The sequence below is a fragment of the Lipotes vexillifer genome, unplaced genomic scaffold (assembly GCF_000442215.2).
Source record: "Lipotes vexillifer unplaced genomic scaffold, Lipotes_vexillifer_v1.1 scaffold451, whole genome shotgun sequence".
In the NCBI taxonomy this organism is placed as follows: Eukaryota; Metazoa; Chordata; class Mammalia; order Artiodactyla; family Lipotidae; genus Lipotes; species Lipotes vexillifer.
The window spans coordinates 1,100,198-1,115,604 of NW_006795989.1; the positions used below are offsets into that span (position 1 = coordinate 1,100,198).

Sequence of the window (15,407 nt, forward strand, 5' to 3'; positions counted from 1 at the left end):
CAATGATTACAGCCATGGCTGAATGAGAGAGAGTACAGTCTGGGACTTCATCACACGCCTGCATTGCCTTTAACACAGAAATAGAGTTAACATGCAGAGGTCACCGAAGATAGAGCTGTGCTCTCCCCATTCTGGTGATTTATTAAAATATGGCATTGGACAGGAATCTGCAGATTTGCGAGCATCTCTCGTGACTAAGGCTCCGTAGGGAAATACACCCGCAGTTCAAACACTTAATGTAACAGAGTATCAAACATATGGTCCCACATGGGGACTTGTTGACATACAATCAGTTGAATAAGCCCAGCATCCAGTTGTTCAAGAGTTTCCTGTTCCCCAGAAGCCCCACTGTTCACGTTTTTAGAAACTGAGGGTGAGAAAAACGCCCACATCGTCTGTGCCTCCAGACCCATCAAGCTAGGCTGGAGAAAACCAAAGACTGTTTCCTCAGAGTCTGGAAGTGGGCGAAGGCATTAGACCTGGAACTCAAACATGTCCGTCTGCTTCTTGGCCAGCTTGGCCACCTCTTCCCGGATGGCCTTCACCAGGGCCGCTGTGGAGATGTTGGTCAGGGGCGTGTCGGACGGGTCGTTCTCCGCCAGGCTCTGCTGTGAGGCTGCTGCGGAGGGCAGCGGGGCCTGCTCCAAGCTGGGGTGCAGCCCGGCTGGCTGGCTGTACTGGCGAGGGAGCCTGGAGGGCGAGTTCTGCTGATACCGGGACCGGGGGTAAGCCTCGATGTACCCCGGGAGGGGGACCTACAAAGCATGTTGGGAGAGAAGACAAGGACCTGGGGTCAGGAAGTGGCTCAAGTCATAGAACGCACTCAATACCAAAGCAGGAGGGGACTGAGGACAAGGAAAGAGATTTAGAAGAAAATGAAGGCAACGCACCACTGTGCAGATACAAAAGCTAGAGTCTGTTTGGAAAATAGGTGATTTGGACTCACTGGATCTGCTGGTTGGATGAATTAAATACGTGTTTTAAACAGTATGCAAACAGTGGGCATATACCCGAATCTACATCTGAATCTACCGGCTACCTTTTTAATATAAGCACCAACTAGCCAAAAGAAGTGTTGTTCTTTATGGATGTCAAAGGACTCGCGGGAGAGACCTTCAAGATGGAGGAGCTGAAAGACGTGGAGATCACCTTCCTCCCCACAAATACACCAGAAATACATCTACATGTGGAACAACTCCTACAGAACACCTACTGAATGCTGGAGGAAGACCTCAGACCTCCCAAAAGGCAAGAAACTCCCCACATACCTGGGTAGGGCGAAAGAAAAAAGAATAAACAGAGACAGAAGAATAGGGACGGCACCTGCACCTCTGGGAGGGGGCTGTGAAGGAGAAAAAGTTTCCACACACTAGGAAGCCCCTTCGCGGGCGGAGACTGTGGGTGGCGGAGGGGGAAGCTTCAGAGCCGCGGGGGAGAGCGCAGCCACAGGGGTGCGGAGGGCAAAGCGGAGAGATTCCCACACAGAGGATTGGTGCTGACCAACACTCACCAGCCTGAGAGGCTTGTCTGCTCACCCGCCAGGGTGGGCAGGGGCTGGGAGCTGAGGCTTGGGCTTCAGAGGTCAGACCCCAGGGAAAGAACTGGGGTTGGCTGCGTGAACACAGCCTAAAGGGGGCTAGTGCGCCACAGATAGCCGGGAGGGAGTCGGGGAAAATGTCTGGACCTGCCGAAAGGGCAAGAGACCACTGTTTTGGGGTGCACGAGGGGATTCAGAGAACCACCTAAGCAAGCTCCAGAGAGAGGTGCGAGTCGCAGCTATCAGCTCACACCCCAGAGACAAGCATGAAATGCTAACGCTGCCACCACTGCCACCAAGAATCCTGTGTGCAAGCACAGGTCACTACCCACCCCCTACCCCAGGAGCCTGTGCAGCCCACCACTGCCAAGGTCCTGAGATCCAGGGAAAACTTCCCCAGGAGAACACATGGCACACCTCAGGCTGTTGCAATGTCATGTTGGTCTCTGCCACTGCAGGCTCACCCCGAATTACAATTATGACTACTGTACCCCTTCCTCTCCCCAGCCTGAGTGAGCAAGAGAGCTCTAATCAGCCCCTGCTTTAACCCCTCCTGTCTGGGCAGGAACAGACGCCTGAGGGTGGCCTACATTCAGGGGTGGGGCTAAAACCAAAGCTGAACCTCTGGAGCTGTGCGAACAAAGAAGAGAAAGGGAAAGTTCTCTGTGCAGCCTCAGGAGCAGCAGATTAAATCCTCACAAGCAACTCGATGAACCTTCCATCTGTGGAATACCTGAATAGACAATGAATGTTCCCCAAATTGAGGCAGTGGACTTTGGGAGCAACTGTAGACTTGGGGTTTGCTTTCTGCATCTGACTTGTTTCTGATTTGTATGTTTATCTTAGTTTAGCTTTTAGTGCTTGTTATCATTGGTGGATTTTTTATTGGTTTGGTTGCTCTTTTTTAAAGTTTATTATTTTTTAAATTAAAAAAATGTTTTTCCTTTTTTTCTCTTTTGTGAGTGTGTATATGATGTTTCTTTGTGTGATTTTGTCTGTTTAGGTTTGCTTTAACCATTGTCCTAGGATTCTGACTGTTTGTTTCTATTTTGTTGTTGTTTTTTGTTTCTTTCTGTGATTTTGTCTGTTTAGTTTTGCTTTTACCATTTGGTTTGGGGTTCTATCTGTTGTTTATTGGGGTTTTCTTTTCCTTTTTTTCTCTTCCTTTGCTTCCGAGCCGTGAGGCTGGCAGGGTCTTGGTGCTCTGGCCGGGTGTCAGGCCTGAGCCTCTGAGGTGGGAGAGCCGAGTTCAGGACATTGGACCACCAGAGACCTCCCAGCCCCACATAATATCAATCGGTGAGAGCTCTCCCAGAGATCTCCATCTCAACACTAAGACACAGCTCCACCCAACGGCCAGCAAGCTCCAGTGCTGGACACCCGATGCCAAACAACTAGCAGGACAGGAACACAACCCCACCCATTAGCATAGAGGCTGCCTAAAATCATAATAAGGTCACAGACACCCCAAGAAACACCACCAGACGCAGCCATGCCCACGAGAGGGACAAGATACAGCCCTACCCACCAGAACACTGGCACCAGTCCCTCCACCAGGAAGCCTACACAAGCCACTGAACCAACCTCACCCACTGGGGGCAGACACCAAAAACAATGGGAAGTACAAAACTGCAGCCTGCAAAAAGGAGACCCCAAACACAGTAAGTTAAACAAAATTAGAAGACAGAGAAATATGTAGCGGATGAAGGAGCAAGGTAAACACCCACCAGACCAAATGAAGAAGAAGTAGGCAGTCTACCTGAAAAAGAATTCAGAGTAATGATAGTAAAGATGACCCAAAATCTTGGAAATAGAATGGAGAAAATACAAGAAACGTTTAACAAGGACCTAGAAGAACTAAAGAGCAAACAAACAATGATGAACAACACAATAAATGAAATTAAAAACTCTCTAGAAGGAATCAATAGCAGAATAACTGACACAGAAGAACAGATAAGTGACCTGGAAGATAAAATAGTGGAAATAAACACCGTAGAGCAGAATAAAGAAAAAAGAATGACAAGAATTGAGGACAGTCTCAGAGACCTGTGGGACAACATTAAATGCACCGACATTCGAATTATAGGGGTCCCAGAAGAAGAAGAGAAAAAGAAAGGGACTGAGAAAATACTTGAAGAGATTACAGTTGAAAACTTCCCTAATATGGGAAAGGAAATAGTCAAGTCCAGGAAACACAGAGAGTCCCATACAGGATAAATCCAAGGAGAAACACGCCAAGACCATATTAACCAAACTATCAAAAATTAAATACAAAGAACAAATATTAAAAGCAGCAAGGGAAAAACAACAAATAACATACAAGAGAATCCCCATAAGGTTGACAGCTGATCTTTCAGCAGAAACTCTGCAAGCCAGAAGGGAGTGGCAGGATATATTTAAAGTGATGAAAGGGAAAAACCTACAACCAAGATTACTCTACCCAGCAAGGATCTCATTCAGAATCGACAGAGAAATTAAAAGTTTTACAGACAAGCAAAAGCTAAGAGAATTCAGCACCACCAAACCAGCTTTACAACAGATGCTAAAGGAACTTCTCTAGGCAGGAAACACAAGAGAAGGAAAAGACCTACAATAACAAACCCAAATTAATTCATAAAATGGTACTAGGAACATACATATCGACAACTACCTTAAATGTAAATGGATTAAATGCTCCAACCAAAAGACACAGACTGGCTGAGTGGATACAAAAACAAGACCTGTATATATGCTGTCTACAAGAGGCCCACTTCAGACCTAGGGACACAAACAGACTGAAAGTGAGGGGATGGAAAAAGATATTCCATGCAAATGGAAGTCAAAAGAAAGCTGGAGTAGCAATTCTCATATAAGACAAAATAGACTTTAAAATAAAGATTATTACAAGAGACAAAGAAGGACACTATACAATGATCAAGGGATCAATCCAAGAAGAAGATATAACAATTGTAAATATTTATGCACGCAACATAGGAGCACCTCAATACATAAGGCAAATGCTAACAGCCATAAAAGGGGAAACTGACAGTAACACAATAAAAGTAGGGGACTTTAACACCCCACTTTCACCAATGGACAGATCATCCAGAAAGTAAATAAGGAAACACAAGCTTTAAATGACACATTAAACAGGGTGGACTTAATTGATATTTATAGGACATTCCACCCAAAAACAACAGAATACACTTTCTTCTCAAGTGCTCATGGAACATTCTCCAGGACAGATCATATCTTGGGTCACAAATCAAGCCTTGGTAAATTTAAGTAAATTGATACTGTATCAAGTATCTCTTCCAACCACAACATTATGAGACTAGATATCAATTACAGGAAAAAAACTGTAAAAAGTACAAACACATGGAGGCTAAACAATACGCTACTAAATAACCAAGAGATCACTGAAGAAATCAAAGAGGAAATCAAAAAATACCTAGAAACAAATGACAATGAAAACACGATGATCCAAAACGTATGGGATGCAGCAAAAGCAGTTCTGAGAGCGATATTTATAGGAATACAATCCTACCTCAAGAAACAAGAAAAATCTCAAATAAACAACCTAAACTTACACCTAAAGCAATTAGAGAAAGAAGAACAAAAATACCCCAAAGTTAGAAGAAGGAAAGAAGTCATAATGATCAGATCAGAAAGAAATGAAAAAGAAATGAAGGAAACGATAGCAAAGATCAATAAAACTAAAAGCTGGTTCTTTGAGAAGATAAACAAAATTGATAAACGATTAGCCAGACTGATCAAGAAAAAAAGGGAGAAGGCTAAAATCAACAGAATTACAAATGAAAGAGGAGAAGTAACAACTGACACTGCAGAAATACAAAGGATCATGAGAGATTCCTACAAGCAGCTATATGCCAATAAAATGGACAACCTGGAAGAAATGGACAAATTCTTAGAAAAGTACAACCTTCTGAGACTGAACCAGGAAGAAATAGAAAATATGAACAGACCAATCACAAGCACTGAAATTGAAACTGTGATTAAAAATCTTCCAACAAACAAAAGCCCAGAACCAGATGGCTTCATAGATGAATTCTATCACACATTTAGAGAAGAGCTAACACCTATCCTTCTCAAACTCTTCCAAAATATAGCAGAGGAAAGAACACTCCCAAATTCATTCTACGAGGCCACCATCACCCTGATACCAAAACCAGATGAAGATGTCACAAAAAAAGAAAACTACAGGCCAATATCACTGATGAACATAGATGCAAAAACTCCTAAACAAAATACTAGCAAACAGAATCCAACAGCACATTAAAAGGACATACACCATGATCAAGTGGGGTTTATCCCAGGAGTGCAAGGATTCTTCAATATACGCAAATCAATCAATGTGATACACCATATTAACAAATTGAAGGAGAAAAACCATATGATTATCTCAATAGATGCAGAAAAAGCTTTCAACAAAATTCAACACCCATTTATGATAAAAACCCTCCAGAAAGTAGGCATAGAGGGAACTTACCTCAACATAACAAAGGCTATATATGACAAACCCACAGCCAACATCATTCTCAATGGTGAAAAACTGAAACCATTTCCACTAAGATCAGGAACAAGACAAGGGTGCCCACTCTCACCACTACTATTCAACATAGTTTTGGAAGTTTTAGCCGCAACAATCAGAGAAGAAAAAGAAATAAAAGGAATCCAAATCAGAAAAGAAGAAGTAAAACTATCACTGTTTGCAGATGACACGATACTATACATAGAGAATCCTAAAGACATTACCAGAAAACTACTAGAGCTAATCAATGAATGTGGTAAAGTAGCAGGATACAAAATTAATGCATAGAAATCTCTTGCATTCCTATACACTAATGATGAAAAATCTGAAAGAGAAATTAAGGAAACACTCCCATTTACCATTGCAACAAAAAAAATAAAATACCTAGGAAGAAACCTACCTAAGGAGACAAAAGACCTGTATGCAGAAAACTATAAGACACTGATGAAAGAAATTAAAGATGATACAAACAGACGGAGAGATATACCATGTTCTTGGATTGGAAGAATCAACCTTGTGAAAATGACTATACTACCCAAAGCAATCTACAGATTCAATGCAATCCCCATCAAACCACCAAGGGCATTTTTCACAGAACTAGAATAAAAAACTTCACAATTTGTATGGATACACAAAAGAACCTGAATAGCCAAAGCAATCTTGAGAGAGAAAATCGGAGCTGGAGGAATCAGGCTCCCTGACTTCAGACTATACTACAAAGCTACAGTAATCAAGACAGTATGGTACTGGCAGAAAAACAGAAATATAGCTCAATGGAACAGGATAGCCTGTTCAAAGACAGCCTCTTCAATAAGTGATACTGGGAAAACTGGACAGCTACATGTAAAAGAATGAAATTAGAACACTCCCTAACACCATACACAAAAATAAACTCAAAATGGATTAAAGACCTAAATGTAAGGCCAGACACTATAAAACTCTCAGAGGGAAAACGTAGGCAGAACACTCCACGACATAAATCACAGCAAGATCCTTTTTGACCCACCTCCTAGAGAAATGGAAATAAACACAAAAATAAACAAATGGGACGTAATAAAACTTAAAACCTTTTGCACAGCAAAGGAAACCATAAATAAGACGAAAAGACAAACTTCAGAATGGGAGAAAATATTTGCAAATGAAGCAACTGACAAAGGATTAATCTCCAAAATTTACAAGCAGCTCATGCAGCTCAACATCAAAAAAACAAACAACCCAATCCAAAAATGGGCAGAAGACCTAAATAGACATTTTGCCAAAGAAGACATACAGATTGCCAACAAACACATGAAAGGATGCTCAACGTCATTAATCATTAGAGAAACGCAAATCAAAACTACAATGAGGTATCACCTCACACCTGTCAGAATGGCCAGCATCAAAAAATCTACAAACAATAAATACTGGAGAGGGAACGGAGAAAAGGGAACCCTCTTGCACTGTTGGTGGGAATGTAAATTGATACAGCCACTATGGAGAACAGTATGGAGGTTCCTTAAAAAACTAAAAATAGAACTACCATATGACCCAGCAATCCCACTACTGGGCATATACCCTGAGAAAACCATAATTCAAAAAGAGACATGGTACCGCAATGTTCACTGCAGCACTATTTACAATAGCCAGGACATGGAAGCAACCTAAGTGTCCACTGGCAGATGAATGGATAAAGAAGATGTGGCACATATATACAATGGAATATTACTCAGCCATAAAAAGAAACGAAATTGAGTTACTTGTAGTGAGGTGGATGGACCTAGAGTCTGTCATACAGAGTGAAGTAACTCAGAAAGAGAAAAACAAATATTGTATGCTAATGCATATATATGGAATGTAAAAAAACAGTACTGATGAACCTAGTGGTAGGGCAGGAATAAAGATGCAGACATAGAGAATGGACTTGAGGACACGGGGAGGGGGAAGGGTAAGCTGGGACGAAGTGAGAGCGTGGCACGGACATATATACACTACCAGATGTAAAATAGATAGCTAGTGGGAAGCAGCCGCATAGCACAGGGAGATCAGCTCGGTGCTTTGTGACCACCTAGAGGAGTGAGATAGGGAGGGTGGAAGGGAGATTCAAGAGGGAGGGGATATGGGAATACGGGGATATATATATATCCATATAGCTGATTCACTTTGTTATACAGCAGAAACTAACACAACATTGTTAAGCAAATTATACTCCAATAAAGATGTTTAAAAAATTAAATAGACTTTAATTATATATTTTTATAAAAAAATGACTCAGGGATTTATCACTGATGATAATAGCTAACACTGAATGAGCCTTGTGCTAAGGGATTTCCAATCGTGGTCTCAATTTAATTCTCAAAACAACAACCTAGGAGGTAGGTATTGTTACCCTTATTTTATAGAAGAGGAAACTGAAGCAAACAGTGCCTCAATCGAAGGTGCCACAGCTAACAAGCCACTGAGAGATGCAGCTCCAGGCTGAGAGTTAGTCACTGCACTATATTGTCTTGGAATATGATCTTGGTTTCTTGAAAAAAAATTCTCTTTTCATTAAAAGTGGAAGATACACAGTTCTATGCTTTAATATATGGACACTTATAGTAATAAGGACAGGGCAATGATCTGGAATTCAGGATCAACTTTCCCACAGAAACAGTGCCATAAAAGGGGATGCTGTTCCACGGTAATCCACAAAAGGCCTTTATATCCTATAATGTTAACTGCAACACCGCAAGATAAATGCCCATGGATGACGTAGGTATGGGGTGCTACCGTGAATGGGACACATGTAAGGAGTCAGGCAGCTTTCTGGGAGAAGCAGCTTAGCTGAGCCTGGAAGATGAAGAGGCTGTTTTTCAGAAGACAAGGTGGGAGGAGCATTCCAGGCAGAGGGAAAAGCAATGCAGAGGCCTGGAGGTACACAGGGGAAGGTGCACCCAGGGAGGTTCAGTGATTTGGTCTGACCAGAGAGGGTATGTGGGGTATGAGGGGAGCTCAGGAAGACAGGCAGTCAGGGCCAGATCAAAAAGCTGCTGAACACCAGGCTACGGAGTAAAGTTTTCTATGGCACACTTCTAAGGAATTGAGTGTATTTCCATTCTTTACAGAGATGTCTGTTTGGGCTCTGGTGAGGATGGAGTGGGATGGGGTTGGGTGAGGATTCAGAATTTTGTATGGGCAAATGTGTGGTAGGAAAGTAGGCCTCTCCCAGTCCCTGCCAGAGGTTCTGACAACCCCTCCGGAGAAGGCCTGGCCTGGGAGCCACCAACGGGTGTCAGGCAGAGGAAAGGTCTGTATTTTAGGAAGGACACTCTGGAGGTGGACCCACTGGAGGTGGAGAGGAGATAAGTTCTGAGGCTACCTCAATGGACCAGGTAAGAGTCGGGAAGGACCCGAGTGAGGGAAGAAGTGATGGGATGGATGTCCCAAAGTTTGGGACTTTAATTCCCCTACAAGACCTGGTAAAGGAAGACAAAGTAGCAAGTATATTTCACTTGCATCTCAGAGGAAAATCAGAGCCAGACTGTCCGAGCCCTTGGGCCACACAGCTGGGAACACACAGGTGACTGGGGGCTAACAGAGAGCCAAGGCCAGGACACGGGACTTGCCTGTCAGGTCTCAGCTCAAACTCCCTTTCTTCCGGGAGGCCTTCCCCAGTCCTATATTAGCTGAGGGCTCCCTGTAAGGTCCTTCCATGCACTTTGTCTAGCATAACAGTCATCACTCACAATACCATCGGCTGTCTCAGGCATCGACTGTGAAGGCAGAACTGTGTCTCACCTACTTACCACTGTGCACCAGTGCCCAGAACTGTGCATGGTACACAGTAGGGAGTGTCTCAGACCTGGGGTTCTGAGCGGCACAATTTGAAAATCACCGAAGGATGACCAGCTGGTGCCGTATGTTTGTGAAGGAAGCTGCCATGTCCCCTTTCCCTGCATTTCAAGTTCAGCTGGAGCTGAGGGTCACTGTCCAACTCTTGAGACCTCCCAGTTCTGCAGCATTAAGCAACTTGGTGCTTGTGGCTGGGACAGGCCAGGGACACCTGACGCCACTGGAGTGGCCTCAGGGTAATACTCAGAGCAGGGAAGATGAGGAGATGACACACTCTTCCTCCCTTACAGTAGATGCAGGCGGGAGCCACCACACCTTGCAGGCCAAAATCCAGGGCTGGCAAACACCACTCCCTCCCTAGCCAGTGCCTGTGGCAGGCCTCACCTATTGATCACAGCACACTTTCCTGATGAGCCTGGGAACCCCCTCTCAATCCCTCTCCATCCAGCACCAAGGATGAAACCTATTTGTCAAGCCAGGTCCAGGTGATTTTATACAAGCTAGCTCCTTATATCTGGATACCTGGGATCAGGAAGGTCAGACATCCAAATGATGGTGGGGGCTTTTTTCTTCTCACATGGATGTGGAGGGTGAACATTTTCCCCACTGGAGTATCTTTCTCAAGCCCACATCTGGTCCCTCTGAGCCTCCTGTGCTGAATTTCAAATGCAATAAAGCGCCTGACCTCCCAGCTTGGTTCCTGGCTTCTGTGCTCCACGCATGGGCACGCAACCCTGCTTAACTGAAGGTGGTAATGGGGCTCCAGGAAAGACCCATTTAGGCTGCAGCAATCACTTTCCTCTTAAAAACAACTAATAGGAAACTAGCACTCCCTCACAATGGGGGGTGGCATGGTGATCGTCATGTCCAAAAGATTAAGTTTTGATTTGCTGGGCTCCTTTTCCTTCATCTTTAAGGCAACATGAACCCAAAGGTATCTGGATGTCACCAGAAGCCTGGCTAAGTATTATCTCTAAGTATCTTGAAGGCAAGGGACAAGGTTTTCTAAATACTTTTGCTGACTCCTGCAAAGCACCCAGTGCACCCTGCATGCAGAGGGTGAGCTGACAAAGCTGCAGGTCTACTGCCTAATTAGCACAAGTATCAACTACTTTCTGAAAAGTACACATTATGTTTAGATTGCAAGTGGCATTATGGAGGTGAATAACCTCTGAACTGACCAACTCACACCCAGTGAGTTCAGCTGTTTAGAAGAGCTGAGCATGACAAAGGAAGCAAAAAAGGCCCACAAACAACCAAAAGAGATGCCATACACTCCCACATTAAGATTTGTAGACTGAACAGTAGGGAACCCCTCCAGTTACTCTCTCCGAGACTATTTACTCCAGCTCTACAAACAACTCTAATGAGCTCAGACATGCCTCATTTGCAGATAACAGAGCATTAGGAAAAGCATATTTAAAGGTGAGTATATATCTGAAAGTGGGGAAACTGAGCAAGGCGTGAGCTGGGAGCAAGGTCATAGAAAGAAAAAACATACTAAGCCTTATAATAATTCCAAAAATTATAGTAGTTTAGAGATGTCTGACATAGGGGGCAATAATCCTACAAACCGTCAGAGCCCATCTGACAAATGTCATTTTAGTACAGTGAGCCATAATAATGACGCTGAATCATTTGTTAAAGACAAATTAAATTACGTTTTTCTTTTAAAGAAGGAGGGGAGAAGGAGGTAATTCATTCCAGAATTTTAAAATTCAGGGTGGAATATATTTTTTAAATGTTTTGGAAATTAAAGGAATAGCTTTATTAGGAAAATTAATATATGTAGGGTAGTTTTACCCTGATGATGTTGTTTAAATGTGGCATCACTACAATAAGAAGAGACACCAACGCTGAGGTTGAATTGAACCTGTAGGGGTAGCACGTATGGACCCCAGGGGTTTGGACTGAGAGAAAAGATGACACAGGCGTCAGTGTGTTTCCTAAATCTAGGATGTATTTCAAATGCTGAGACCAAACCCTAAAATGACATACAGCACCACGGGGCCCTAGGAAACAGCCTGCCTTTCTTATCCATGATGGACGATCTCACACAGGGAGTGGAGCAACTCATTCTAGAGGCCAACATTGTGCTATTTTTGCTTGCTTGTTTTTTGTTTTTCACTTGGCAGTGCTTGACAGGTGGCTCAGAGGCAGGTTTGGGTGTGAATATCTAGGTTCATCTGGTTGCTGCCCCTCTTTGGTCCAGGCTGGGCCAGGTCCATTGTGCCATAAACTCCTGCTAGTGTAATGAAGGAAGAAACCAGGAGACCATGACAAGACAGTCTTCAGCTGGAAGACAGGCAGAAAGCTTTAGATCTACATGCAAAGTAATTCAGTCTTGGGTTTCTAACACTTCATTTTCTGGTATTGCATCTCAACTTTTCACAGGATTTTAAAGCTGAAAGGAATAAATTTAGTAAAGGTTTTGGAGCCAGAAAGATGCAGGTTTGACGGCTGGACACATCAGGGGAATAATACCTACATGACAGGTCTCGTGAAGATTAAATAAGATAACATAAATAGAACATCTAATATAGTGCCTGGCACGTAGAAAATACTTTAAAAATGGTAGTTATTATAAAACTGTATTTGATTAAGGGTGCCCTCCGGAAAGAGGTGGAATCTGACTGAAGGCTCCTGTGTCAAAGGACATCACACTCCCCTCCCCCGCACTGTCTCCTCTAATAGCTGATTTTAGCCACCTGGTTGGTGGGAGGGGGCCTGAGATAACAAAACACTCAGTCTCAGCCTCACATCCCTTTTCTCCCTGTAGGGTGTCAAGCAGGTAAAGTTGTGAGGGAATCAGCAAGGGTCTCACCGAATCAGCCCACTGGCTCGGGAGCTCATTCTCTCCTGCATACGACATCCAGGCCTGGTTCCTGTAGGACGAGGGAGGCGTCGGGATGAAGTAGCCGGTGAAGCCGGGTCTGCTGGCAGCTGGAATGGCGAACACTGCCGGCACCGTATTACCTGGCATGGAGGAGATGTACGGGCGAGATTAGGCCGGCACCTCGCCCACTGGTCTGACATATGCACAAGCTGGGGGAAGCTCGGAAATGGGAGGACTCTGGCCTTGGGGGAAGGGCTGATGGGAAGGCATCACACCTCCTCCTGCAGCCCCAGCCCTGCTCACCTGCCCAGACAGTAGTGGAGGCATCACCTGCTGGGACTCAGACCTATAGCTTTCTAGAGAAGTGATGGCTCACAATCCTTGCCGAGCCCTCACCAACTCCCCATCCCCATCCCAACACCCCTGACCTGCTTGGGGTGCCAGGTGTTTTCCTCCCAGGAGGATGGGTATTTTTCAAAAGCCAAGAAGAGGAACCAAAAGGAATAGATTTCACTGGTGGCATTTCTGGACACAGTATGCTTTAGTAAGTGTTGACAACCAGGTGTTTGCAGTTTTAGCCTAAAAGGTATGGTTTGGATAAATGAAAAAACCCATTAGGGCATGTTCAAACCTCCGTGTTCATTGACATTGTTTGTAATAGCAAAAAACTGGAAACAACCAATATGTCTCTCACTAGGGGACAGGATAAATGGTGGCATATCACATTATGGAATACCATATGGCAGTGTGAACAAATGAACTGGATCAACATGTGTGTAACAACCTGGAGAACTCCTGAAAACAATGTTAAGCCAAGAAAACAAAGTGCAAAAGGAAAGGTATAGCTTAACATCACTTATGTAAATTTAAAATATACAAAGCATTAACATATACCATTGTACAGATATACATATGTAGTGAAAGCCCATGACTTAAAGACTGTGATTACCTCTGGGGAGAAGGGGAATGAGTTGGGAGTGGACAGTTGTATCTGGAATGCTTTAAAGATATATGTAATAATTTTTTAAAGGGCCTTAAGTCTGGCAAAATGTGAACATCCACCCTGCCCGTAACCGATCTTAATATTTTGTCAGAGTTCAGATCTTTTTAAGAAATAAAAGCAGTAGCTCTTCTAGCCAGGGCTACTGAAGTCCAGAGGGGATCCAGAAATACAGTTGCTTTGATTCCTGACGGTGGCGGGTAGAAGGTGGAGAGCGGGGAGGACAAAGTGCACAGCGCGGGGGCTGGTGCAGGGCGCGGGCTTCTTCCAGGCCTTTCTCCTCTTGCCCACCTGAGTAATTTAAAGCCGACTGATCCAACTGCGCCACAGACACAGGGCCTCGGGACACCTGCGCGAAGGAGGCGCTGTCGTGCAGCTGGGCGGGCTCAGGCCCCGCGGACTCGGCCATCCTGGTCTTGCTTCCAATATCCGAGGTGGACCTGCGGGGGGAGAGGGGCCGCCTTAGCCGCCTCCCAGGACCGCCGCCGGCCCGGCAAGGCGGGGCTCCCGGGGCAAATCACGGCCGAGGATGGCTTCGGCCTCCAAGCCCCACGACGGCGGGGTCCTCAGTCCTGGGTTTGTCCGCGAATAACAAAGGGGGCCTACACTCCCAGGCCTGGAGCAGCCGTCGCGGTGGCTCGAGCTGGAGTCATTTTTAGATATTCAAGATCAGTGCTCCCCTGAGGGTGACTCATGTCTCTGGGGAGTAGAACACTTAGTTAATTTCCACATAAAAATGAGCCAAGAATTAGCGCTGGGTCTTAGCTGGGGACGGTCGACCTAGTAGGTGATGACATCATCGGCAGCCAATGAGAAGGCTCCGTCTGGAGTGCGCCGCCACTCCCCCTCCTGACAACGGGACCGAGACCCTGGAGGGCTTCGGGGACCGCGTTCCCTGCTGCTACTGGCAGGAAGCAAGAAGCCCTAGGCTCTGGGAAGCTCGGGCTGCTCCCGGAAGCAGGAGCCTAGTACTTTCTGGGCATTATGAATGAAAGAACACTTTTTTTTTTTTTTTTTTTAAAGTTCCACAGGCAAGCACAGAATCTGGCGCATTTAACACCTCTCTCCACTTATAGCTCAGAAAGCCATGTAAGAAGAGGGGGCTGGGGTGAGGGCACGGGCCTCTCCCCCTAGTATAAAGGGTTCTGTAGCCAGGCTCTGTCTTCCCTTTGGTAGAGGCACTTCGGGCTCTCCTAAAATTAGAGTGGAGGGAGGCAAAGGCTGCCAGCCCACAGGGCCACCCTCTAAGCAGAGGCAGGCTGTCACAGTAAGAGCAGAAGAGAGGCGCATCGGAAGCCTGGGTTCTGGCTGCCTCCTCTCTCTGAGCCCCAGTTCCTCATCTGTAAAATGAAAGGGGAGGATGACTCCATCTCAAAGGTTCTTCCCTGGTCTAAACCTCTGGGTTCATAAGGAGGGCAGTGAACTCCTGGTATTTGGCAAGGATGGCAGACGGTGCAGGACATGAGAGGAGACTGGTGGTTGAGAGAAGAAATAAGAAATAGGTGCTGGGGCTTCCCTGGTGGCGCAGTGGTTGAGAGTCCGCCTGCCGATGCAGGGGACACGGGTTCGTGCCCCGGTCCGGGAAGGTCCCACATGCCACGGAGCAGCTGGGCCCGTGAGCCATGGCCGCTGGGTCTGCGCGTCCAGAGCCTGTGCTCCGCAACGGGAGAGGCCACAACAGCGAGAGGCCCAC

General features: G+C 45.3%; 1 protein-coding gene across 1 annotated transcript in view; it reads right to left on the minus strand.

Annotated features, from left to right (window-relative positions):
* Nucleotides 1-473: 473 nt before the first annotated feature.
* Nucleotides 474-15,407, minus strand: part of KIAA1549L (KIAA1549 like) — a 136,719-nt gene continuing 121,785 nt past the window's right edge. Inside the window, exons 18-20 of the mRNA XM_007468083.1 lie at nucleotides 14,006-14,154; nucleotides 12,703-12,854; nucleotides 474-755 (exon numbers count right to left, since the gene is read on the minus strand). Coding sequence (XP_007468145.1) covers nucleotides 474-755; nucleotides 12,703-12,854; nucleotides 14,006-14,154 — 583 coding nt within the window. The remainder of the gene's footprint in view (nucleotides 756-12,702; nucleotides 12,855-14,005; nucleotides 14,155-15,407) is intronic.